We start from the raw sequence: 25,216 nt of genomic DNA, 5'->3' as shown, positions 1-25,216 counted from the left end.
TGAAATCTGCTTTGGGGAGGGAGAAAGCAAAACCATTTGAAGCTATTTTCTCAACAGTGCACCCCCCAGAACACACAGGAGAGCTGTGCTTTTTAGAAAGGGGTATTTGATCGGAGAAGGCCGAACAATGACGAACGAGCTCCGGTCTGCAGGAAGCGTACATGAAGAACATTAAATGGGAAGGCGATGTTAAAGGCCTAGGAACATGGCTCGTATTTCAAAACTGGCTAGTTTTAAACTCTGAACTTCGGGGAGAATTGCTGGGTCCTGAATAATAAGCAAATCCATTCTATCAATAATAATAATAAAACCACGAATCGTTTGTCTTATTCGGCACGTCGTACAGTGAGCAGCGGATCTGACCCTGACATCACGAGGTAAGCAGAAGCAGACGTTATTATTCCCAGTGTGCGTAACCGGACTCTGCCCGGGCAACAAAGAACGTAACACGTGTGGCGGCACAGGACGCCTGAATTCGTGCACTGTGACTCCTACTCCGTTACTTCGGCAGACACACACTGTGCGTCCCTCTCGCGCGGGTCATACTCCAGAAGAGGAAGACCCGCAGGTGTCCCTCCTTTACCGCTTCTTTACTTTTTAAACATTTTCTTTATTTACTTGACAGGGAGAGATCACAAGTAGGCAGAGAGGCAGGCAGAGAGAGGAGGAAGCAGGCTCCCCGCTGAGCAGAGAGCCCGATGGGGGCTCGATCCCAGGACCCTGAGATCATGATCTGAGCCGAAGGCAGAGGCTTTACCCACGGAGTCCCCAGGCGCCCGGCGTCACTCCTTGAGATGCTCACTTGACATCCCGTAGCTGAACTGATGAATCCCACCTTCCAGTTACAGACCAGTTACTTAGCATGGTTTTTCCTTTCCCTCCTTGAAAGACGTACACAAAAATAAAGCTTTTTCTCCGGAAATAATCCAGAGCTCACTATGAACATATTTAAAAGGAGTGAGGGGCACCTGGGTGGCTCAGTGGGTTAAGCCGCTGCCTTCGGCTCAGGTCATGATCCCAGGGTCCTGGGATCGAGCCCCGCATCCGGCTCTCTGCTCAGCAGGGAGCCTACTTCCCTTCCCCTCTCTCTGCCTGCCTCTCTGCCTACTTGTGATCTGTCAAATAAATAAAATCTTTAAAAAAAAAAAAGATAGCTTTCCTTCTTAAAAAAAAAAAAATAAAATAAAAATAAAAAATAAAAGGAGTGAAATAAAATCCTGTTAGGAACAGCAAACAGAGGCCATGCGAGGCCGGGCGGTGGGCCAGCATGCATCAAGAACGCGCAGTAATTCACACGAGGCAAACGTTACTGCCGCGAACTCCAGAGCCTCGACCAGGTCCAAACCCTAAGACGAACTCCCGGACCCTCTCCTGGCTCTAGAGCGGACTGTGCCGTGGCGCTGCTCGGCCTCCCTTACGGACAGCGGAGCGCACCGTCTTCCCTCTCTCCCACGTGTGCTGCGTGCACGAGCTCCGGGCAGCCGAGCTACCCCCGCACCTGGCCCGCGGTTTGGGGAGGCAGTGGGGACGGGAGCAAATGCAGGCGACTGCCTTCACCCCGAGCAAACCAGAGGTCTAGAGGACTACTGTACATACACCAATATTACAGTCTCTCTTCTAAGCTGGAAACCCTGAAATGGCTGCTTCTTCTGACAAGACCTTCAGGACGGAGCCGGGCTACCCTTCCCCCACACCTGCACACTCACTCACACACAGTCGCATGCGCTCGGCCACGCACACAAGTCTGCACTGTCCCGTGCTCGGTCACGCACTGTGTGAACTGGGCTTTGCAGCCTGGCTGTGTTCAGCCACACTCCTGCTTCCTCGCACTGCCTCAGTGGGCCGCCACACACACACGCAGACGTTTCCAACTCTTAGCAGGCGATAAGCAAGAGAAATCTGCGAAACACATGGAAGAAAGTGCTATTCTAAAACATTAATAGTGGCTAAGTTAGTAACTTTTTTTTTAAAGACTTTATCCATTTATTTGACAGAGAAACATAGCATAAGCAGGCAGAGCAGGCAGAGAGAGAGGGGGAAGCAGGCTCCCTGCGGAGCAGGGAGCCTGACGCGGGGCTCGATCCCAGGACCCCGGGATCATGACTGGAGCGGAAGGCAGACGCTTCACTGACTGAGCCACCCAGGCACCCCCTAAGTTAATAACTCCTAACTAATCTTACTAAGGAAGCCCTTTGGTAAGGCTTTTTCTTAAATATACTAAATTGTCTTTAATTAGAAGATGCTCTTTTTCATAAATATTTTTACACAAAAACACAGACCTTGGGTTTTCTCCAGAACTCATTATACACTGCCTCGCCTCCCTCATGGAAACCGATTCCGTGAGCACCTTGAACATACTGTAACTGAAGCACCCATAACAATAAAGCCACAAAGCAGTGACTGACGACCACCTCCTCTACAGGCACCTCTTTCACTGCCCCATAATGTGCTGACGATCCGGCACTAGCAAGCGCTTTCTCAAACGATGACAACAGCTCGCTAATCCCGGTCCGTGAGCCAGAGGGAAATGAAGCAGACAACCCGAGAGAAATCTGCAGGAACTTAAACTACAGTCGCATACTAAAACCCTTTTAAGTATCATAAAGCATTTATAAAATCAGTATACACTGTTACAGTCAAATTACTGACCGGGGAGTCATCGGGGAGAAGGGATGTCCAGGTGTCGCGAAACACAACGACCGTGCCAAGAACAGCACGAAGCACACGCGTGTAGGCGAGCAGACGCACAGCTGCCCGGCCAGCACAGATCAGGAGACGACACGGCGTGACAGTGTACTCACTACCATCCCGACTCCCACCGGACTAGCGGGGTGCTTCCCCTTACTGACTCCTAAGACTTCCAGGGAGAAGGACCGTTTCCGGAGTAAGTATACGAACGAAGACACAGTACCGAGTGTGCCCCGCAGAGACCGAGGGTGGGAAACATTCTCTCGGCTTTCCCTCTTCAGTTCGAAGCTTCTGTTCTCATTTATTCAAATTTAAGGCTTACTGTTTTTAACTTATGCACACAATGAATATATTTGTGTTTAACGAAAGATTTAACTTACCCTGGTAAATGTGCCTTCAAAACTATGAATATCCAGTTGTGGCTTCTGAGCATAAACGTAAGCACTGATTGAAAAAAGGTCCTGGAATAGAGAACATCGGAATTAATTACACGATAATTCGACAAAACTACTTGGAAATTTTTCAATCACCAGCTAGTATCTTTCCTATGTCATTTACCGAAAGTGATGGTTGGTTACCGTGTGTCCTGTGGATGGAAGGTGACTAAGGAAAAGAACGTTTAAGCTCAACAGAGGTGTGGCAATTCCTCCTCCTGGTTCTAACAGACTGCGCGGAAGGACAGGTGTGTGTCGAGCTCTTGGGAGATGCTCCAAAATGCCACAATGCCGCGCTGCCCCAGAGCCCAAGTTCAAAGGTGGGGGCCACCTCATGGAGTTCTGTCATACGGTGTACAACACGAGTAATGGGAAGTTCCATGGATATCCAAGAATTCAGTGGGATTTAAGGAATCCTCACAATTCTACTTAAGTTCCATAAAACAATTTAGCAAATTCCTAAATTTATTTGCGTGTTTTCTCTTCTAACAGCGACTGTATATGCTATAAGCCATCAAATTCCTTAAAGCCATGAACACACTGCATTTCCCCCACGTGCCTAAACCACATCCCCACGATCTAGTTTATGAAACTGTATGGTAAGGCTTTACCCATTCACCCTTCACAGCAACTTTCCCAGAACTAGCTTTGAAGTAGAAAAAAAGTGGGTTAGGTCACCCCACTCATAGGCAACAGATAAACGCTTAAACAGTAAGTCCTCAGAGATGACATTTAAACACCTTATTTTAAGACAATTTATAAAAGTACGTCTGCTGATTTAGAAATTTTAGGTTTTTTTAACATTGTAATTTTGCTTTTTCAGTGTTCTAGAATTCACTGTTTATGCACCACACGCAGGGCTCCATGCAACACGTGTCCTCCTTAATATCCACTTCCAGGCTCACGCATCCCCCCAACCCCTCTCGAACCCCCCAATCCCTCCCAAACCCTCAGTTTCTCAGAGTCCACAGTCTCTCATGGTTGTCTCCCCTTCTGATTTCCCCCATTCACTTCGCACTCCATCTCCCCATGTCCTCCGTGTTATTCCTTGTGCTCCACAAGTAAGGGAAACCATATGATAACTGACTCTCTCTGCTTGACTTATTTCACTCAGCATCATCTCCTCCAGTCCCGTCCATGTTGACACAAAAGTTGGGTATTCATCCTTTCTGATGGAGGCATAATACTCCATCGTGTATATGGACCACATCTTGTTTAAAACTCTGTGTAATTTTATCAAAATAATGTTATGGTAAGTGAAAATGTGTTGATAACAAATTTTAATTCTTTAATGGTGCATGATTATTTTTACCAGGAGATCACAAAGAATTTATAATACTCAAAAGTTCCTCATCTGTGTGGCCTTTAACGACACCAACACCCACACGGGATTCTGACTACACTGTCCACCAGGCAGCCCATGGGTGAGTGACTTCCCATTTCTTCTGAGTGGCGATCCCACACGTCCTAATGCGACCAGCATGTAACCGACATTAGGAGACTCCAAAGCACACAGGTAGAAAGCCCGTCTGAGTTCACACAGGGAGGCGGCTGGAGAGTGACCGACTAAATCTGACCCAGTCTAAATGTGTTCCTGTGTTTTCCAAACTGATCCACGTGGACATGAATGATGCTCTAAGCGGGTGAGTCACATCCACGAACGACATTACTCATACTGGAGCCCTGCAGGGTAAACTATCAGAGGTCTTCAGTTCTTAATATTCCAGCTGTTTTTTAAAAAATATATGCTTAACTGGCTATCAGAAAGCTGGGCAAGTAGAGCGTTATACAGAAGTTTAAGAAATCTGTCCTTACTACAGGCCTGAAATTTAAGCAAGACCCACACCAACGAGGAGGTAAAGAACTCCCGCCGGCTGTGCCCCCACGCTCCTCGCCAGGGCCACGGCCAGCCCACCCCCAGGAGCCTAACGCCACGGGGCCCTGGCCTCCGCGCTGCCCGCATTTCTAGTCTCTCTGACCGAAGAGAAGGACGCCCCTTCCATTTCCCCAGTAATCTCTGCGGTACAACGGGCATCCAGAATACGCCTGAGAACAACTGCGGATGCTCCGCTGGAGAGGGAAAACTTTGAGACTTCTCTACGATGAGGAAAATTCTGTCATACAAGTGCAGGTTGGACGCGACAATCTAGTAACTACTGAGAAAAACTAGTGGAGAAGGAGAAACCTGGCCACTCGGACAAGAACTTGTCAGATGCAAGCTCACTGCACAGCAGGTAGCGGCTGTGGACGGCAGGCCAAGCCGGTGTCGGAACAGAGTGGGCTTCCCAGCGAGTCATGAGAGACAGCCCCCCCCCCCCATCTCCACCGTGCCCACAGGCTCTCCTTGAAGCAGGGCTGATGCTGTGCCTGCAGCACGGCGCTCACTGCATGGCCTGGAAGGCACAGCACTTGGAACCCTGGACTCGCGGGCCCCCCGTGTATGCCCTGTACTAAGCTGGGCCCAGCGCAGGCGGCCAGGGCTGTTGTGACCACGGCACGATCAGTGCCAAGCCCATGCAGGAACAGGTTCACAAACGGAGCTGGGACCGGCAAGAGGTGCAAGAATTCAGACCCCCTGGAGGGACATTAAGCATTAAAACAACTGGTTGCTGGCTGGGTCCCCTGGGTTACTGGAGCCGCCCACCGTCAAGGGCCCACGCTCTGCCAGGCGCTATGCAATCGAGATGTTCTGGGTGCCAACACGAGACCCCTGTCCAACGCCGCAAGAGGGAGGAGGCCCGCACCGTCCTGGTGACCCCGCCGCAGCCCCATCTGTCTCGGGAGCGTCTGGCGGCCACTAATCTACAGCTGGCAGTCCCGATCGGCTGCAACAGTGGCCCACACTCCTGACCCGCGTCCCGCACCTGCCCTGTGGGTGTGCCTTCCAGTGAGGCAGTGTGATTCCTAGGTGTTGCTGCTCCAGAAAGTAAACCATCCCTTCTGGGCCCCTCCCCAGAGAATGACGGGGACAAAGCGGAGGTGGGCACCTGAAGCTATTCTGAAATGGGTGGAGGGTTCAGATCGCCTCCGGACCAATTCCTAAACATGACGCTCTTCGGCATTAAGTTGTATAAAAATGTACGGCAGCCTGGCTGGCTCTTGACTTCAGCTCCTGTCATGCTCTCGGGGTCATGAGATCAAGCCCTGCACTCAGCTCCAGATCTCCCTCTGCCCCTCTCTCCCCAATCCACGCACACACTATCCTTCTCTAAAAAAAAAAAAATTTCCTGTAAAAAAAATGCTTTGTGGGGCGCCTGGGTGGCTCAGTGGTTTAAGCCGCTGCCTTCGGCTCAGGTCATGATCTCGGGGTCCTGGGATCGAGTCCCACATCCGGCTCTCTGCTCTGAAGGGAGCCTGCTTCCCTCTCGCTCTCTCTGCCTGCCTCTCTGCCTACTTGTGATCTCTCTCTGTCAAATAAATAAATAAAATCTTTAAAAAAAAAAATGCTTTGTGCTTCTTTTTAAAGAAAGATTTATTTATTTGAGAGAGAGAAAAAGGGAACGGGAGAGAACAAGCAGGGAGGGCAGGCAGAGAGAGAATCCCAAGCAGACCGCACCATCAAGCGTGAAGCCCAATGTGGGGCTCGACGTCATGATCCTGCAGTCCCTCGATCCCTCGATCCCTTAAGCTGAGCCGAAACCAAGAGTCAGCCACTCTACGGACTGGGCTATCCAGGCATCCTAAATGCTTTGTGCTTCTCGGATCAAACCCTTTGAGCTGAAAGTCCGGGCCAACAACGTGAGGCCTGCTGGGGGCACGACACTGAGGGGAGCAGAGGATGGAGGTCACCTTTGTTTCTCCCAACTGTTGGCTGGCTCTCCCGTCTAGCAGAAAACCCTCCTGCTGCCAGCGATTGGCATTTGAGCCTGAAAAGGGCTTCGGGGCCTAGAGCACACCTGGCGGCTTGGATTTCTCCCTTGCGCTTCGTGGCGAACGGCTGACAGTGCTGTTTCCACGCCGGGGCCTCTACGGGGCACGCCCGGCGGCAGGCGTGCAGACTGGTCTCACCGGCCGAATGAGGTCCCAGAACAAGAAAGCTGCTAGAGCACTTCTCCTGTAAAGACACTGGGGCCAAGGCAGTGGGCTGTGCAGAAACAGGAGCGCGGACTGGAGAAAGGCCTGCTCACAAGTAAGGCTGGCCCTTGGGTGCGGTCTAGACATGTGGATTTCCGGAGCATCCCCACCATTCCCAGATAAGAAAGACCGCCTGTGCCTGACCGACTGACTCAAGCCCAGTGGTTCATACCAAACACCTGCTTCCGTCCGGGAGTCTGGGACCTTCGCGTGCACCTGACAGAGGAGTGCCCCATGGTCTCTCCTGCCCTTGCGCAGTAGGAACCATCTCCCTTGTGTTCTTGCGATGGCGGCCGGGGGTATGCAGTGTGTCCTGTGGGAGTCCACCGGGATGGGCTCCGGAGTCGGGCCCCCCGCTTCCTGCCGATTCACCCCAGTGCCTGCACTGGGCTACCTGTGTCCCGTGTCCCATCGCTGGAATAAACCATGGTCATGGTCATGCGCTAAGTCCTGGTGGGGGGAGTCTTCCTAGGGAATCATTAAAACTGAGGGTGGTCTCCGAGTTCCCCCAAAACAGAGAGTTTACCATTTTTATAGTTCTCGTTTTCAACTTTTGGTGTTTGTTTCATTTGGGTTTTGCCTCAGAATGAATGTTTTAGCATGGCTACCACCTTCAGAAAATCACAGACTTGAAGGCATGAAGACCCAGAGGCCCAAGACGGGAGTAACCACAGCAGCGAAAGAGCGGCAGGGCAGGTGGAGACCTGAGGCGGGACAGTGCCTCAGAGAAGCCCGGACTCTGGCATCCTCTCACGCCGACCCCACACGACCCACGTGCAGGGCAGGTTTCCAACACCCCAGCTGATGGAAGTGAACAAAGACCCTGACCACATGGAAGACAGAGCTCAGAGTTCAACTTCAGCCCAGTGAACTACCAAGGAGAACAAAACCAAACACAAAACAGTACTCTTCAGAAGAACATAAGCCAATCCAGAGTAACTACAATTTAGCATTAGAAATGTTGAGGACACCCTTCAAACTTCTAGACACACGAAGACATAAGAACACAAGATCCAGATTCAGGAAAGAATTCAATCAGGAAAGACTATTTCTGAGATGACCAGATATCAGAATTAAGAGATGAGAATTTCAAAGCAGTTTTAATATCTCAAGGAATTAAAGGAAAAATTCTCCTAAAGAATATACAATGGGTAACCACAGCACAGAAAAATAAAAATATATTTAAGGAAATAGAACCAAATGGAAATTATAGAATTAAAAAATACAGTATTTGAAATAAATTTATTTTTATTTAGCTTATTTATTTATTTAAACTTAACAGCAGATTGGAGATGACAGAACAGAGTCAGTGAACTTGAAGAAAGACCAAGAGATAATGAGTCTGAAGGCATAAAGGGAAAAAGATTTAGGAAAGGATACGGCTGCATGCTACTGACAGGGTATCAAGAGATCTAACATGCTTACAACTGGGTTCCTGGAAGGAGCAGAGAAAGAATGGGGAAGGAAAACTATTTAAAAAAATAATGACTAAAAATATGCAAAATATTTTGACAGCCCAGACAGATGCAAGAAGTCCTAAAAACCCCTAGACAGATGAATAAAATTTAAAAGAAAGAAAGAAAGAAAGCCCAACGTCCCATTGCTAAAAAACCAAAGAGAAATTCCAAACATGCCCGGAGAAAAATGTATGTATTACACACAGGAAACAGCGATCAAAGTAACACTGATGTCTCATCACAAATGATGGAAGCAGGAGACAGTGGAACAAATATTTAGAGTGCTATGGGGGGGAAAATCTGTCTTCCAAGAATTCAATATTCAGCAAAAATACCCTTCACAAAAACAGGAGAACAAAAGATATTTTGAGATAAGAACGAGAATTCACTATTAGACATACACTACAAGAAATGTCAACATAAACTCTCAAGGCCAAAGGGAAATATTATCCAGTACAAATTCAGTCTTTAGAAGGGAATGGTGAGGAACAAAAATCATAGATAGCAGAAGAAAAACAAAAATGCTGTTTTTCCACCCAATTCTTCCTTAAAATACAGACGAAACATTGGAACAGGTCATATGCAGACGCACCGCACGTAAAGCGCCTGTGAACGCACAGAAACGAAGGTGAAGACAGAAAGGGCACAGTGCGCTGTCAGCAGGAAGGACAGGCACGGCAAACGGACCCATCCAACAACAAGGTTCTTAAGTTCTACGTCAAGTGACACAAGGCTAACTTTTCCCAGTTCAGTCAAACACGTATTAGCACCTCTGGCAACTACAAAAGAAACGCAGAGAGGTCTGGCTTAAAAGCCGACAGATGAAGCAAACAGTCCATTCGTCCTCCAGACCCGCTGCGCGTTATTTCAGCAACTGTGTCTTCTAGAGCCTTTCCACTCGATCCTTCTTCATAGCTTCTGTTTGCACTGTAATATCCCCGCAGATTTTTTTTTTAAAGATTTATTTATTTATTTGACAGATCACAAGTAGGCAGAGAGGCAGGCAGAGAGAGAGGAGGAAGCAGGGTCCCCGCTGAGCAGAGAGCCCAATGTGGAGCTCGATCCCAGGACCCTGAGATCATGACCTGAGCTAAAGGCAGAGGCTTTAACCCACTGAGCCACCCAGGCCCCCCCCAGATTTCTTAAAATACATTAGAGATTTGTATTTCCTCTCTTCTACTCCTGGACACCCCGATTTACCCTGCCTTGTCTGACCTCCTCTGCTCGTGGGAGCCTCGAACGGCGGGCTGTAGGTCATGCTCGATCACTTAGATAGTCCTTCCCAGAAAACAAGCAACGGTCTAAAAACGATACAGCTTCCTTCATTTCTAGAAAACAACTATTTCACCGTGTACATTGCATACATTTCCTACTTTACTGTAGCTGAGTGGGGAGCGCACACATCTTCAAGTGGCTTAGACTCCCGAACGTGGTGGCAAGCACGCTCTGGTCCCAACCCCAGAGGGAGCCTTCTGCTCCTCGGGCAGCCATCCTCCAGGAGAGCAAACTGTGACGTCTGCGTGCGTGCCACCCGGGAGGAAGTACCGGACGAAATCAAAGAAAGTCACCAGGAAACGAACGGAAGAGATGGTGTGGCAGAGACACTTCCTGCTGTCCTTCCCGGCTGCTGCTGAAGACAGACCCCCAGGCCTTCGAGGGGCATCGGCCCCCGCCGAACGACGCAGCCCTCAGCATCCTCTCCAGCCAGCTCTGGCCATGTGGGGCGGAAGACGACGAGAAGTGCCATGGCGGGAGGGGAGCAGTCACGGGGGAAACAGGGGACAGTCACCTAACGATGATGACACAGCTGCCCTCTCAGCCTTAGACCACCCAACTCTGGGCTGTCGACGGAGGGGAAAACACTTCTCTCCTAATCTGGGGTGCCTGGGCTCAGGAACCAGAAACCACTCCAGACCTCAGGACGGAAAGAGACTTAACATATGGAGTGAGGTGCTTCCAAAATTACAGGAAGGGATTAGACTCATGACAGAACCTCCAAAAATGACTCTCAGAACATAGCCAAAACGGTCCTCCATGGGAAATGCCTTTGAACAACTGAGTTCAAGACACATCCACTGAGTCCGACCCCAGGGCGCACAGACCTCTGACCACACAGCACCTGCCACTTCCGCCCATGACAGGGAAGGTGGCCCCCGCCAGCAGAGAGCGCCAACAGGGCAGAAGGAGACCTCGTCCCTATTCCTGCCCTAGAAATTCTTCGAGTCTGTTTGACTTGGGAACGCTCATTCACACACCTTCATCGGAGCCCAGAAAACACAGGCTGATGAATTTTCAGTTTTCTAGAGAACAGACACGCTGTACTGGACAGAGCGTGAACGTCGCAGCTTGCCACCGCAGCTCTGCCACTGCCGGAGAGAGAGTATACGTGAACTAATAAAAAGTCATCTTCAAGTTAATTAAGTCCAGCTGGTTCGCACAAGAAAAAGCACGTCGTGCAGTGACTGCGGCTCAGGGAAAACCGCAAGGATGTTCAATGAGCGGCCAAGCGACTCCTGGGATGAGGCAGGTCGGAGAACCCTGCGTCGCTCGAATGCCACCCTCCCGGAGTGTTTTAAAGCAACGAAGCTCTTGCAGGACAGACTACCTTTCGATACACGGACATAAAGAACAACTCTGGCAACAAGCCCCGTTTCTACATGCACACGAACATTCCGAGGAACGCGCTTCATCCAGCGCATCAGACATCAAATGACTGAATAATGGCACAATAATGAGAATGTCATTCGAAGCTTTTCACGATAATTTAAAAACCATTCTGAAGTTCTCAATAATGTAGGAGAGCCTCTGCTATCAGGTCAAGGGCAACATTTGTTCGCATTACTTAAAGGTCATTAAAATACATCCTTAATCATAACATGTGGTTCATTACAAATAAAATTGCCTTTCGTTCAATAAAACTAATTAAATGTAAATGGCATTGTTTACTGCTATATGGATCTTTTGAAATAAATCAGCAAGTCATGATTTATTGTGACCTCATTGTTGTTAATAAATTTGCCTGATCACAAAAGCCAGAGGCACGTTTCCTGAATATCTATGGGCGCCTGGAAAGCCTTCTAGCGGCCCGCGCAGCAGGGACAAGCCCGGCCCGCTGCCACAGGCTCGCGGCACAGTTACTATGGAGTAGCTTGTTCCAGTTTTAACTGGTCACATCATCAGACCAGGGACTACAACGAAATCGGAGAGAGCATTCTTGGTTCTTAAGGAGAGTATCCTTGGTTCGTTAGGAAAAGCACAAAGGTTTGCAGGCTGACTCCTCGGCCTCACGAAGCTCGGCTGATGATGCGCACACTGGGAAGGACGCCGAATGTCCCCAAACCACTGCCTCAGAGACAGAGAGGTCCGCATGAATGATGGGATGAGTAAACTATTCAATGAAAAACCGAACTGCCATGCCTGAATCCATAAAGAAATTAGAGCTCTTTTTCCTACGAAATCTATACATATGTGCCAAAGTATATGAACCTACAAATTTAATTTGATTAATGAACCAGAAATTCACTTAAACTTCCTTTTTTTCTAGATTGCGCTGCTTACTGGCTTTATGGTCACATCAAACCTGAAAACGTTTTCACTTACTAGTTCCTTACCTAAATGGTAACTCGACGACCAAGGTGCAGCAATGATAACACTCAAAAGTTAGCACCACGTGAGGCATATACTGTGCCTTTGTAACTGGTCTGAAGCTGATACGCATCTGTCACTAATACAGATGAAGAAAAGATCCGTATAATATTGAGCATAATAAAATGTCACTTCCTGTGGACACAGCAAAGAGGACACGCGAAGGTCCAGATGGTACAGTGGGATTTTAACTACTCTTCTAAGACGTAACGTACTGCAGTAAGCCGTGCAGCTTTCAAGTACACAACGGTGTGCACTGCACAGCGTCACCCATCGAGGACAGCGGCCGGCTGTGGGACACAGCCACCCGCCCCCCTGCATGGCGCCCTCTGCCCGTCCACACCCCACCCACACGCGCATACTCTCTCTCTCCCAAATAAATAAATCTCGAAACAAAAACAGAAACTAGAAACATACCAAGAAATAACAGAGACAATGGATTAACCGATGAATAAGAAGTATGCAAGAATGCTGGAAGACAAAGTGTAAGTGAGCACTGAAAAAATATTTAACTTAACTTAAAAAAAAGATTTAAATGAAAGTATGAACACATCCGGAAGGAAAGAAAGGTAGTTAAATAGTAACGAAAATGAGAGAACTACACAGAGCTCCCAGATATTAAAAATATAGTATTTAGAATAAAAAATTTGCTGAATGGTCTTAATAGAAGACTTGATACTTCAGAAGACAAAATCAGTGAACTCAGAAACGGAGCAACAGAAAGGACCAAAGCAAGTCACAGAAAGTGAAGAGCAAGGGAGCTCAACGACCAGCGGAAATGACGAGCGGCGTCACACACATATTGCTGATGTCCCAGATGCAGGGCTTCAGCAGAAAGGCGTGAAAAATAAAGGCTAGAAGTTTCTGAAATGGAGAGGAAAAAACCAAGAAACTCCAGATCAGAAAAGTCCAACAAACCTTAAGCGAGACAAATCGGACACATATACCGCTTCCTGAAGAAGCCATCGCACACACAAATCTTAAAAACGCCTAGAGAAAGGGACAGATGAAGAGGAGACAACACACGGTGTGAGGCAAAGAAAGCAAGGGTCGCTCTGAGACGGCGGGCAGAGACAGGAAAACTGTCGGAAAAAATCTTAAAAACCTCTTCCAAAAATGAAGGTGAAATTAAGACCTTTTTCAAGCAAAAACTTTCACAGTTAATCTAGCAGATTTCTCTTACAAGACATATTGAAAGAAGTTCTTTGATTTAAAGGAAAAATTAACTGAAAGTTAGATCCACATTCAGAAAAGAAGACTCCGAAACTGTGTTAATGCACAGAAGTGGAAAAGAGGGTTTTTATTTTTTAAATACCTTCTTAACATGCTTGACAACTCTTTTTTGTAAGATGTATTTATTTTCAGTCGGGGAAGGGCAAAGGGAGAGGAAGAGAGAATGTCAAGCGGACTCCCCAATGAGCAGAGAGTCCGACACGGGGCTCAGCCTCACGACCCTGAGATCATGACTGGAGCTGAAATCAAGAGTCAGATGCTTAACCAACTAAGCCACCCCAGTGCCCCACATGTCTGACTACTTTAAAGAAACAAAGACATATTCTACTGTGTGGCTGACGACACGTAGAAATGAAATATAGGACACAACGACACAACAGAGGAGGACGTGGAAGTTGACCTGTGCAAGTTTCCTAAATTATATACAAAATGGTATAATACCCTTTGGAGAAAGATAACAGTAAGTTAGTAACCCATACTGGAAACCGCAGAACAACCACTACAAAACAGAACTACCGGTTAGAGCCAATAATAGTAATTAAAAATCTAAAATAATACCTAAAGACGGAAAAAAGGAACAAAGAGATGAGATACGGAGAAAATAAACAGCAAGATAACTGCCTTTAACTCAACCATTTTTAATAATCATGGTAAATGTACTCATTAAAAAGGCAACAACCGTCAGAGTAAGTGAAAAGAACAGTGTCTGCTTGTGTTATGACAGGAAACCCACTTCATACACAAGGAAACAGACACCGCAAACATACAAGCACGGAAAAAGGCCGTGCGAACACCAATCAAAGGAAAGCTGGAGTCCCTGTAGTAACATAAAGTAGAGGTCGCAACCAAGAACAACCCACGAACACCGAGCAAGTCTGGCTCATCAACAGGCAGGAGAGTTCTGAGCGTGCACGGACTGCAGGGCGGAGCCTGACGCACAGGGACGACTGACAGGACCCAGGGAGGAAGAGTGTATCGTCCAACTCTTCCGTCATTAATGCAGAGAACAGGTGGTCGAAAGCAACTAAAAACATACAACACTTAAACGACATTTTCCACCAACTTGACCTGATGAACACTCAGAGGCCACCCACAGAACAGCAGAACACGCTCTGGAAACAGGCCAGAACCTCCTCAACTGCGGCTTTGTTAACAGAAGATGGAGCTGCCTTAGGAGCTTCTCGGGGTTGCGAGAGGCCATCGCCGGTGCTGGAATCTGTAGCCCTGTTCTCGCTAACGCCCCCTCCTGCCTGTCCCCCAGGAACAAAGGGGCACTGAGTGAAGGCCACACAAGGTGCCTGACAGCGTCTGCTTCCTTCTCTCTCAGTCCCAAGACACAGGACCGTTCTCCCTCCTCATCGAAGAGGGTTCTCTATTGTCCCACGAACGGCAGAGTGGACATGCCTGTCTCCAAAAGGAGGCTAATTTCATCTAGTTCCACAATCTGCCAAAACTAATGGAAATCAGCCTGCCAGCGAGTTAAGTCGGATAGCAAAACCACACTCGTTTTAATCATTTAATCCTGCTCATTTAATCCTGCCAAAAGTTCTCAGTCTTAAAGATTAGTCAACTGCAAGGTTTAAAAGTAAAAACCCGGAGGGAAAGGAACACAAGAGAAAAGAAAAGAGGACCAAAGCGTCAGGCCAACAGGAACACTGCAAACCACACCTAGAACAGGTCACATGCCAAGACACCACAGAAATTATTCTGCCGTAATTTTCAATGACCCTTTGTTAGCAGTAAAAGAAGCATTTTTTAAAAATCAGTGCATTCAAGTCAGCTGCCTGGGAACGAGCACTAGCAGCGAGACGACGTAGTAATTCCAAGTGCGCTCACCCCCAGGGCCGGCAGCCTCTGCGTGCAGCTCACCGCCACCTTCGGCTTCCAGTCGGTCTCACCATCAAGCTGATCAGTTCGAATGAAACACGAACCTTGAGAGGAGACAAGAAGATTCCAGAGTTACAGGTGCTTGAAGCGCACACGTGTGCGGCACAGGGACGACAGCAACAACATGTCAGAATCTGCATCAACAAAAATCCTCAAAAGCCTTTATATATTTGATTCACAAACAAGTGTGCTGAGAAGATACAGGTCACTAACTCGCCACTTACCTGATATGTGGTGTCCTTGCCTACGGAGTCTTAATATTAATAAGTGCTTTATTTTAGAAAAACCACTTTGATCATTCCTAACTTTAATTCCTGTTTTCGTGATAAAATAGTAATCCACAAACATATCCACGAGTGCGCCACAACTCTGCTGGTAAATCTCCTGATGCGCCACCATAAAACGTGTTCAGTAAGAAAGCAGCGAAACTGCCAAAACACAGGGGAGATCTGCTGCCCTACGAACCTACCCAATTCTAAACATGCCTAAATATTAAGCAACAAAACGCCACTCACCGTTTGACCACACTATCACACCATTTCTCAGGACCTATCCTAAGACAGAACAGCCAAGACACGAAGCGACACACATAGAAGGTGACCCTGTGCCACTATCTGTCGGAACAAAAGGCTGAGAGCAGATCGCGTGAGAACCCGTGAAGAAAGGGGAGCACGAGCAGCCACATAAGAAAGCCAGGATGGAGGACAGAGCACAGGCAGGAGACAGGGAGCGAGATGGGGAGGGAGAGAAGAGGAAGGGGAATACAGGAAAGGGTGGGAGAAAGAGAAAGGGAAATGAGAAACACCTTAATTTTTACAGTTAACGATCTGCGCTGTGAGGGAAGCAAAATGCCGTGCGGGACTACCACCGTCCGCTGAAGAGCCGGGCCAGGGGCAGGGGGTGGGGAATGTGTGGGTGTGGCCATGGGGGTGACCTCTGCAGAGGGAGGAAGGTGGGAAGGGACTGTTTTACACCGCGCCCTCTGAAATCACACGTCTTGAAAAAGCCAATTACACCAAACTTTTAAAAAGCAATTGCTAAAAACAAGCATATAAAACAAAGTATTAGTTTCATCACCAAATGAATTCAAGTACCTTAATAAAATTGTCACAGAAAGCCCCACAAGCATCTGTACGTCTTGGTGACTCAGGACAAGGACCCGTAAACGACTGCGAGATGCGAGAGTATCTTGCGTGTGTCTCACACGACACCACCCCCCAGCCAACAGGACCATCGCCTGCACTCCGTCCTCTGGTTTGGAGGTACCCCCAAATGCACGTGCTCAAGACACCACAGCTGAGCCTTGTCCGTCCTGGGCACACGTTCGTGTCACTGTCATCTGTGACACCCTCCCTGCCCTCCCTGGTCTGCATGTCGCTGACTGCATACTCGCGATCCAGGCCAACCGTCTCCCCTTCCCCTTTCGGGACCTGTAACCCTGGCTCCTGCTCCCGGAGCCCAGTTCATACCCCAAGCCCCCTCAGTACCGCTGCCCAGCTGCCACACGCAGGCACCACGTCCAGGCTCTGCTCTGCTCGGATACCAGCAGCCTTTATGCTCAGGGCCCACATCCGTGACCGCAAGTGCCGGCTAAAGGAAGGGAGAGTCCATCTTCCCTTCCCAGCTTTTAGCTAGAATAAAACGCCAGCGGAGGCCTCTGTTCTTTGGATTTGGTCCGGTCGCCTGCTGAAAGCTCCTGTAAGAGAGCACTGATTCCTTCTGTGATTTATCCACATTTCAAGACAACGAGTTGCCCCCTGCCATCCCTAGGAGAAAACCAATTAGGCCTGGGTGTGCATGCGAGCGTGCTCACGCGTGCGTGGGTGTGTGCCATGTGTGTGCCGCGTGAACGCGGTGAGCGAGAAGCTTCACAATGCCACTACTGCCGCTACCGAGTCTCAAGCTGACCCGCTGCCGGGGGGGGGGGGGGGGTCTGACTTCCACGGTTACCACGTTATAAAGGTTAAAACACCCAGTGTTCACCAGACATCAGTGCACACACAAAGAAAACGGGCCGCGTCGCCGTATACTTATAAAGGGGAAAAAAGGGGCTCCTGGGTGGCTCAGCTGGTTGAGCATCTGCCTTCACTAAGGTCCCGATCCCAAGGTCTTGGAATCAAGTCCCACACCGGGCTCCCTGCTCAGCAAGGAGTCTGCTGCTTCTCCCTCTCTCTCTACCCCTCACCCCTGCTTATGATCTCTCTCACACACACTCTCTCTCTCTCAAATAAATAAAATCTTTAAATAAATAAAATAAAGGAACAAAAAATATGAACAGACACGGTCTCTGGAGAACACGTGATGTCGGATATTCTAGACACAGACTAGTCTAAAAGATGCTCAGAAGCTGAAGAAAGATGTAAGGAAAGTCAAGAGAACAAATTATGAACAAAATGGAATCAATAAAAAGAGAAAACAGGAAAGAGAAGAAATCCAAGTACAGTGATCACAATGACCACCTCCCTGGGGGAAGCCAAGGGCAGAAGAAAAACCAGCAAACCTGAAGACAGGACAGAAACAGTCCAGCCGGAGAGCGAGAGAGCTAAAGAACTGAAAGACCGCGGCAGAGACAGAAGGGCCCGCGGGCCTCACCGCCTGGGCCGGTGCACGCCGTCGGAACCCCGGCAGGATGGGAGCCGAGGGCGCGGAGAGACCGCCTGGAGAAGCGCTGACCGCAAACATCCCAGCCGCGGTGAGACGCGCCCGTCAGCATCTAAGGAGCCCAGAAAGGCCAAGTCAGAGGAAGTCAGAGAGACCCACTCGGAGACGCGCTACACCCAGACTTTCAAGACAAGGAGAGAGCCGTGGAAGCAGTGAGAGACGAGAGAGTCCTCGTGTCCAAGGGAGAACGTCCAGTAAGATTATCTACAGGCTCTTCATCAGAAACTTCAGTTTCCGCGAAGGTGCACCAATACGGTCAAAGCTGTAAGAAGAAACACCGGTCAGCAGAGAACCCTCTATCCAGCAAAACCGTGCTGCAAAGTGACAGAGAAACCAAGACATGGCCAGACAGACAAAGCGGTGGCCGTCGGGTGCCCACTGAGCCTCTCCTACAAGAGCTGCTCCCGGGAGTCTGACGGACACAAGGGAAGAACAGGAGACAGTCCTGGGAAGCCTCGCACGGAGGAAGGTGTCAGGGAAGGCTGGCGCGTGGCCGGTTCCAACAGCCAGCGTCACCGCAGCAAACGTCTGTCCCGGCAATTCTGATTTCCTACGTGATTTAAGAGACTAAGAAACTGCAAGAAAAACCTTGCTCTAAAAGGTGGAATTACTGGAACTTTGGTTGGAACTCTAACCTTGTCTTCTACGTAATTTGAAAGGCTAATGCACGTAAGAGGATTATCAGCGTGTGTGTTCTGGACACATAATGGATAAACACGTGACTCTGTGCTATCCGCCACGGTGGGGCCGAAAGGAGCAGAAAGGAACGGCGTTCGCCGGTTACCAAACGTAAGAGGATACAAGTTCAAACTCAAAGTAGAGAGCTCCAACGGAGGATGTTGACCCTAGACCCCACGGTAAGCAGAGAAAAAACAGCTACAGAGTAGACACGAAAGGAAATGAGAGAGGAATTTAAACATTTCACTACAACGTATTACTGAGACAGAACAGGAAATGAGGATGAAGAAGAGCTCTGAGGCACCCGGCAAACAGGCTCACAACGAGGCAAGTCCTTCTGACCATCACTTGAACATGTACACGCACCGACTCTCCAGTCGAAACCAGACACGGCAGAGTAGTGGCAACACCCAACCACCCAACCGTGTGCCGCCCAATCACTTCAGGTCCAAGACACGAAGAGGAGGAAAGTGGCGTATGTCTACACTCCGTGGGAAGCAGCAGGGCACGTCATCAAAACATCAGACACAGAATGACCAAACGGGGCAGCAGGTCCACTTCTGGGTATAAACCCGCCGAGAACCGGAAGCAGGATCTCGGAAAGACACGAGAGCTTCCGCGCTCCAGGTGCTCCCGGCAGCAGGACTCCCAGCAGCCGGACGTGAGAGAAACCGGTGCCCATCGATGGATGAACGGATGAAAAAACCCGCTGTGCCTATCTGCAGAATGCAGCATCACGGAGCCTCCCAACGGAAAGAAATCGTGCGATATGCTACAGCGCGGAGGAAGCTTGAGGACACTACGCCGAAGGAAGCGGGCCCGTCACAAAAAGAAAAACTACTGTAGGATTCCACTTAGCTGAGGCTCGTAGAGGCATCACCGTCATAAAGACAGACAGCAGAAGGATGGGTGCCACTGGCGGAGAGCAGGGGAGAATGAGGAGTTGTTGTTAACGGTACAGAGTTTCTGCTCCACAAGATGAAAACAGTTACCAGGATAATGCGGTAGCTGCATAATGACGTGAGTGTATTTAATAAAATACCTCTAAACTGCTTGTTTATTTAGAATTTTATTCATTTATTTGACAGAGAGAGACACAGTAAGAGGGAACACAAGCGGGGGGAGTGGGAGAGGGAGCAGCAGGCCTCCCGCAGAGCAGGGAGTGCGACCCAGGACTCGATCCCAGGACCCCAGGATCATGACCTGAGCCCAAGGCAGTTGTTGCCCAACGACTGAGGCACCCAGGTGCCCCTAAACTGTATATTTAAATAGGGTTAAGATGGGGCGCCTGGGTGGCCAGTCGGTTAAGCATCTGCCTTCAGCTGAGGTCATGATCTCAGGGTCCGGAGATCAAGCCCCTTGTGGGCGCCCTGCTTAGCAGGGAGTCTGCTTCTCCCTTTGCCCCCTTCCAGCTCGTGCTTGCATTCACACATTCTCTCTCGCAAAAGTAAATAAAAAGTCTTTTAAAAAAATGGTTAAGATGGTGCAATACTGTGACTTATGAGAAATAGGTGTTTGGTCATTCAGATGAGTCACATAACTGAATATGTATTTCTCCTAAGTATGTGGTCTTCATCCCCAGTTCCTGGCTCTCTGCTCCCCAAACCCTCCAAACTTCCCAAGTGTTGAGAGTGACAAAGGTGTCTCTTGTTAATGAAGGTGACTTCTGGAACCCCCTCACTCAAGGGCAGGGGCTGCTACCAGGAGGTCCAACCATGGGATCAGAGGGTTGGAACTTTCCGCCCCACGCCTGACCTCTGGGGAGGGGAAAGGGCCTGGACGTTCAGTCAGCCAATGGCCAATGATTTAATCCATTGTGGCCGTGCAAAGAAGCCTCCATAAAACCCAAAAGGTCTGGGTTTGGAAGCTTCCGCGCTGGCGAACTCCCAGAGACTGGGACGAGTGGCTGTCAGGAGAGGGCATGGAAATGCCACACCTGTTCCCCTGGACCTGTCCCCGGGCACCTCTTCATCTGGCTGCTGACTCTCACCCTTTAACCAGCAGGTCACCGTGATCCCTTCCCTGCGTTCTGTGAGCCGCTGAAGCAGACTCAGGAGGAGGTCACTGGAACGGCCAGTCTGCAGCTGGTCGGTCAGAAGCACAAGTTCCAGCCGGGGACTTCCAAAGAGCGTCTGAATTCTGAGGAAGGAGGCCTTCCTACAGGACTGAGTCCTGAACCTGGGGGACTGGATGCTGTGTCCAAGGCGGACAGTGTCAGAACTGAGTTGAATTCTCAGACACCCTGCTGGTATCCCAAGGACAGACTGCTTAGCCTTGAACGTGTGGGAATCTCTCTCTACCCCACGCAGGAACTGCATCTGGGATCCTAAAAGAAGTAACGGATTTTATACTATGTGTATTTTAACATAATAACAAAAAAGATACATTTAAAAATTAAAACCATTTGCCAGCCTTGAAAACAGAAAGCCTGACCTGTAGAGCTGCGGTAACAAAGGCCGCGTGCGCTCTGGGGCGGGAGCACGCACTTCACTGCGCAGAACAGAGCCAGGGCCCGAGCCCCCATTAACGCAGTCGGCCGCAATGGGGCGAAAGTCGTCCATTCAGGAAACGGTGCTGCAAGAACTCAACACGCACGCCCGACACCTGCCTCCAGACCAGACCTTGCGTCCTTCTCAAATACGGACTCAAAGTGCACCACAGACCTAAATGCAAGGTACTGTCCGTAAGTGTCCTGGACGAGGACACGGAAGAAAACCCAGGTGGTCCTAGTGTAGTGTGGTGACCGCTGTTCGGATACGACACCAAAGGTGCGATCCCAGAGAGAAATCCGTGATGCGCTGGCCTTCGCTGAAACTCCAAACTCCTGTCCGGCACAGGACAGCGCGGAGACGGGAGAAGGCGAGCCTCAGAGTGGTGGGGGAGCCCTCATGGCACGCGGCCAGTGGGCTGCGGTTCCGCACACACAAGTTCTCACGTCTCAGGAGTAAGAAACAACCGGACCGAAAGATGGGCCGAAGACCGGAACAAAGACGACACAGGGATGGCAAATCGGCCCATGGAAAGGGGCTCCACCTCACCTGGCGCCTTCGGGGAAACCAGATGCCATCGCACGGCGATGAGAAGGGCCGTGTTGGAGCAGTGACGGGCCTGGTGCTGATGGGGACATGGGCAGGGGCACGGGACTTGCCGTCGCCACGGGCGGGGGGCACACGGGGCCGCCGGTGCGGGAGGCGGCCTGGCAGGGTCCCTCCAAGCCGGGCACAGCCAGGCCGCGTGACGCAGACCGCGCACCTGGCCTCCACTCAAAGGAGCGTGAACCTGAGTCAACCCGGAGACCCACACGCAGTCCCCCGGCCGCTGTCCGCACTGCCGACCCCAGAGAGGCCGGGACGACCGCCCACAGGCGCGTGGATAAACTGCGGCGCAGCCAGACAGCGGAGGACTGCTCGGCCGGAGGGAAACGAGCTGCCAGACCACGAACGACCCGGAGGAACACCTGCCGTGGCTGCGCACAGGAAGCTGAGCTGACTCGGTACACGGGAAGGCACAGCAGTGGAGAACACGCGACGGTCCGTGTGCACTGAGGGACGAACCGAGGGCACGAGGGACTTCACGCAATCATCCTCAAGGCAAACAGTTCGCAAGAGACCGTGATGGCCGACGCGTGTCTGTCCACGTTTGTCCAAGCCCACGAGCGCACCCTGCACGGAGGCAGCCCCCGGGAGCCGAGGACGTTGGCGACAGTGATGCGCCCCGCCGGGCCTCTCAATGGGATGAACCACGCCGCGCCGGCCGGGGACCAGGGCAAGCGGGCCGCGTGAGCATGGGTGCACGTGGAGAATCACTGGCCCTCCCTCTCACCTTTGTGAAAACCGTCACTGCTCTAAGAAGTCTGAAAATATATTTTACAAGTGCATTCGGATTAATACAGAAATATATCAATCAAAATATTATAAAGTTGATTCTTTAGTGGGTTCATTATAAATGTATTTTCTCTTATGATTTTTTAATCACACGTTCTTCTCTCCGGCCTGCTCTGTTGTGAGGACACAGCACGCAACACACAGAGCGTCTCCGACGTGGAAACGAGCTCCGCGGCATGGGCCAGCGTCCCGCCGACAGCAGGCCGGCAGCAGGTCGGTCCTGGTGGAGCCCGCAGGCGCACATACATTTCCAGCCGCACGGGGTTGGGGGAGCAGCCCTGGCCCCCGGGCTGTTCAAGGGCCGGCAGCACAAACGTGGGGCCCCTGCGAGGAAGCGAGGAAGCGAGGAAGGCAGCAGGTGATGGGACTGCGCTACGGGAACCCACATTTAGCCGGCAGCACAGCGGCAGAGACAGAGACCCCCCCGGGGCCGGTGCTATTCGCAAACGTCGACCTCAGGGCTCCCTGCAGCGTCAGCCCCGTCCGTCAACTTCCCGGACAGGCTACGACCGGTCGATGTGGCGCAGCGGCCCGCGGCTCTGGAGAACGGCAGACCCCACACGCGGCCGCTGGCCCGCGCTCACACCATGACAGTTAGCGGCCGACCGCCCTTCCTCTCCACTCCAGCAGCTATTTCATCAGTAATTTATCTCATGGCTTTTCCCCTTTTATCCAGAAGACAGCAAAACAGAAACGTTAAGTAAAAGGTTTTTACAATATTTTAAACTAGTTATTTATTAATACTGATGGCATAACTTTCAGTGTTCTGGGTGAAATGGGTTTTACCTCTAAAGGAAGAGAAAACAATCGTAAGGTTACTGGTAGAGGGAAGTGGTAAGCAGCCTTACAGAAAAGCCTATGGCGGCTCACAGGCTGTCGCCCCCCAGTAGAGACAAGTAAAGACTCCTAACGTGGAGGCTTCTACGTTGTTTACACGCAGAAGACAGAACCGGATGATGCTGGTTGAGTTTTCTGATATTTAAAAATCACTTATCCAGGGGCACCTGGGTGGGCAGTTAAGTGACCCTTTTTTTTCCTTAAAGATTTTATTTATATATTTGAGAGAGAGAGAGAAAATGAGAGGGGAGGGTCAGAAGGAGCAGCAGATTCCCTTTCGAGCTGGGAGCCTGATGTGGGACTCGATCCGGGGACTCCAGGATCATGACCTGAGCCGAAGGCAGTTGCTTAACCAACTGAGCCACCCAGGCGCCCCAACCATCTGACTCTTGATTTCAGCTTGGGTCATGATCTCAACACCAGCCCAACATCAGGCTCCGTGCTTGGCATGGAGTCTGTTTAGGATTCTCTCTCCGTATCTCCCCTTCTCGCGTTTTCTCTCACTCCAAAAAAGAAAAAAAGAAAAAAATCACTTACCCATATATAAAGCAGGTGAAATAATATGAACAATAATTATCAAACAGTTAAATTGTTGAAATATTTTAAAATGGACAAAATAAACTATGAGATATTAGATAAGCTATTAAGATATGTATAATTCAAACAACAAAAATAAAGCTGGACAGCGGTGGAGGCTATAAATGCCGACAGAGGATCTGGAGAGTTACAGACACCCTCCAAATGGGAAACACAGACTGGACGCCGATCCTGCAGCGAGCACGGCGGTGCCGACATGCTCCGTAGCTCGCAGGGCACAGCGGCTCCCGGACACGGGTCCACATGCAGCTGCTCCTCCGCATGCTCAAACCCACACAACGCCCGCCGCACCGAGAACACTCTTCCTGGGACCCAGGGTCCTACGGACCGCAGTGTAAGTGTTGCTTCTCATAATCAGAGACGGAAATGAGCAAAATCAGGAGTAAAGCAAGTTTTAGGAGACACACGTAGTCCAGGGCTGACAAGCACCCAGACTCAAAATTCTAGAACAGAACCCACACGCAATCATTTGGGGCACACACAATGTCCTATTCTAGAAATGAGATGCAGCGGTGTCTGTGAAAGTCAGAAGGACGGGGGTTCCGATAGAAACAGAAAGTAGCTACGATCTACAGTTCAGGGAAAGAAGACCCGCAGCACCCAGGATCGCCTCTTTAACGAAGCACAGTACTACCTCTGAGTGAGACTGTGCTTCCTGCCATGACTGGGATCCCTCTGAACTCCGGGGCCAAAGGACCACAACTACAGAGACCACCGGGTGGTGGAGAGGAGGGATGTGCCAGGGAGAGGAATTCAGGGATGTGGAATTTAATACAAGTACACTTCTTCAGGGCCTGGCTCCCTTAGAAAATACCTTCCAAAGATCGTTATGGGGAGAAACTAAGAAATGAATATAGTATCTATTTCCTTGATTAGAAACCGCTCCACATCCACCCCTCAGAAAACACATGGACACACATGTGCATAATCAAAAGTCACGTCTCTCCGAACAAGGAGGCTACAAATGCTTCCTGAGCGTCTACTAAGGCCCAGACCTGGCCTATACATATATTCGAGGTCCTGGTGGACAGTCGGTAGGGAAAAATGACCCCATTTTTTTTTTAAGATTTTACTTATTTATTTGGGGGAGAGAGAGCATGAGAGAGAGAGAGCATGAGAGGGGAGAGAGGTCAGCAGGAGC

General features: G+C 50.0%; 1 protein-coding gene across 6 annotated transcripts in view; it reads right to left on the bottom strand.

Moving 5' to 3' along the window:
- ATP9B (ATPase phospholipid transporting 9B (putative)) overlaps positions 1 to 25,216 on the bottom strand; it is a 221,155-nt gene that overhangs the window by 121,439 nt on the left and 74,500 nt on the right. For 5 of the 6 annotated variants that reach the window (XM_046025851.1, XM_046025854.1, XM_046025853.1 and 2 more), the window contains 2 exons: positions 15,368 to 15,462; positions 3,069 to 3,149 (listed from right to left, as the gene is read on the bottom strand). In XM_046025851.1, the coding sequence (XP_045881807.1) occupies positions 3,069 to 3,149; positions 15,368 to 15,462 (176 nt within the window). The remainder of the gene's footprint in view (positions 1 to 3,068; positions 3,150 to 15,367; positions 15,463 to 25,216) is intronic. The other variant, XM_046025852.1, reaches the window with a different exon arrangement.

The sequence above is a fragment of the Meles meles genome, chromosome 12, assembly GCF_922984935.1.
Source record: "Meles meles chromosome 12, mMelMel3.1 paternal haplotype, whole genome shotgun sequence".
In the NCBI taxonomy this organism is placed as follows: domain Eukaryota; kingdom Metazoa; phylum Chordata; class Mammalia; order Carnivora; family Mustelidae; genus Meles; species Meles meles.
The sequence above is the reverse complement of the archived record's forward strand: the minus strand, read 5'-3'. Positions and strand labels throughout refer to the sequence as shown.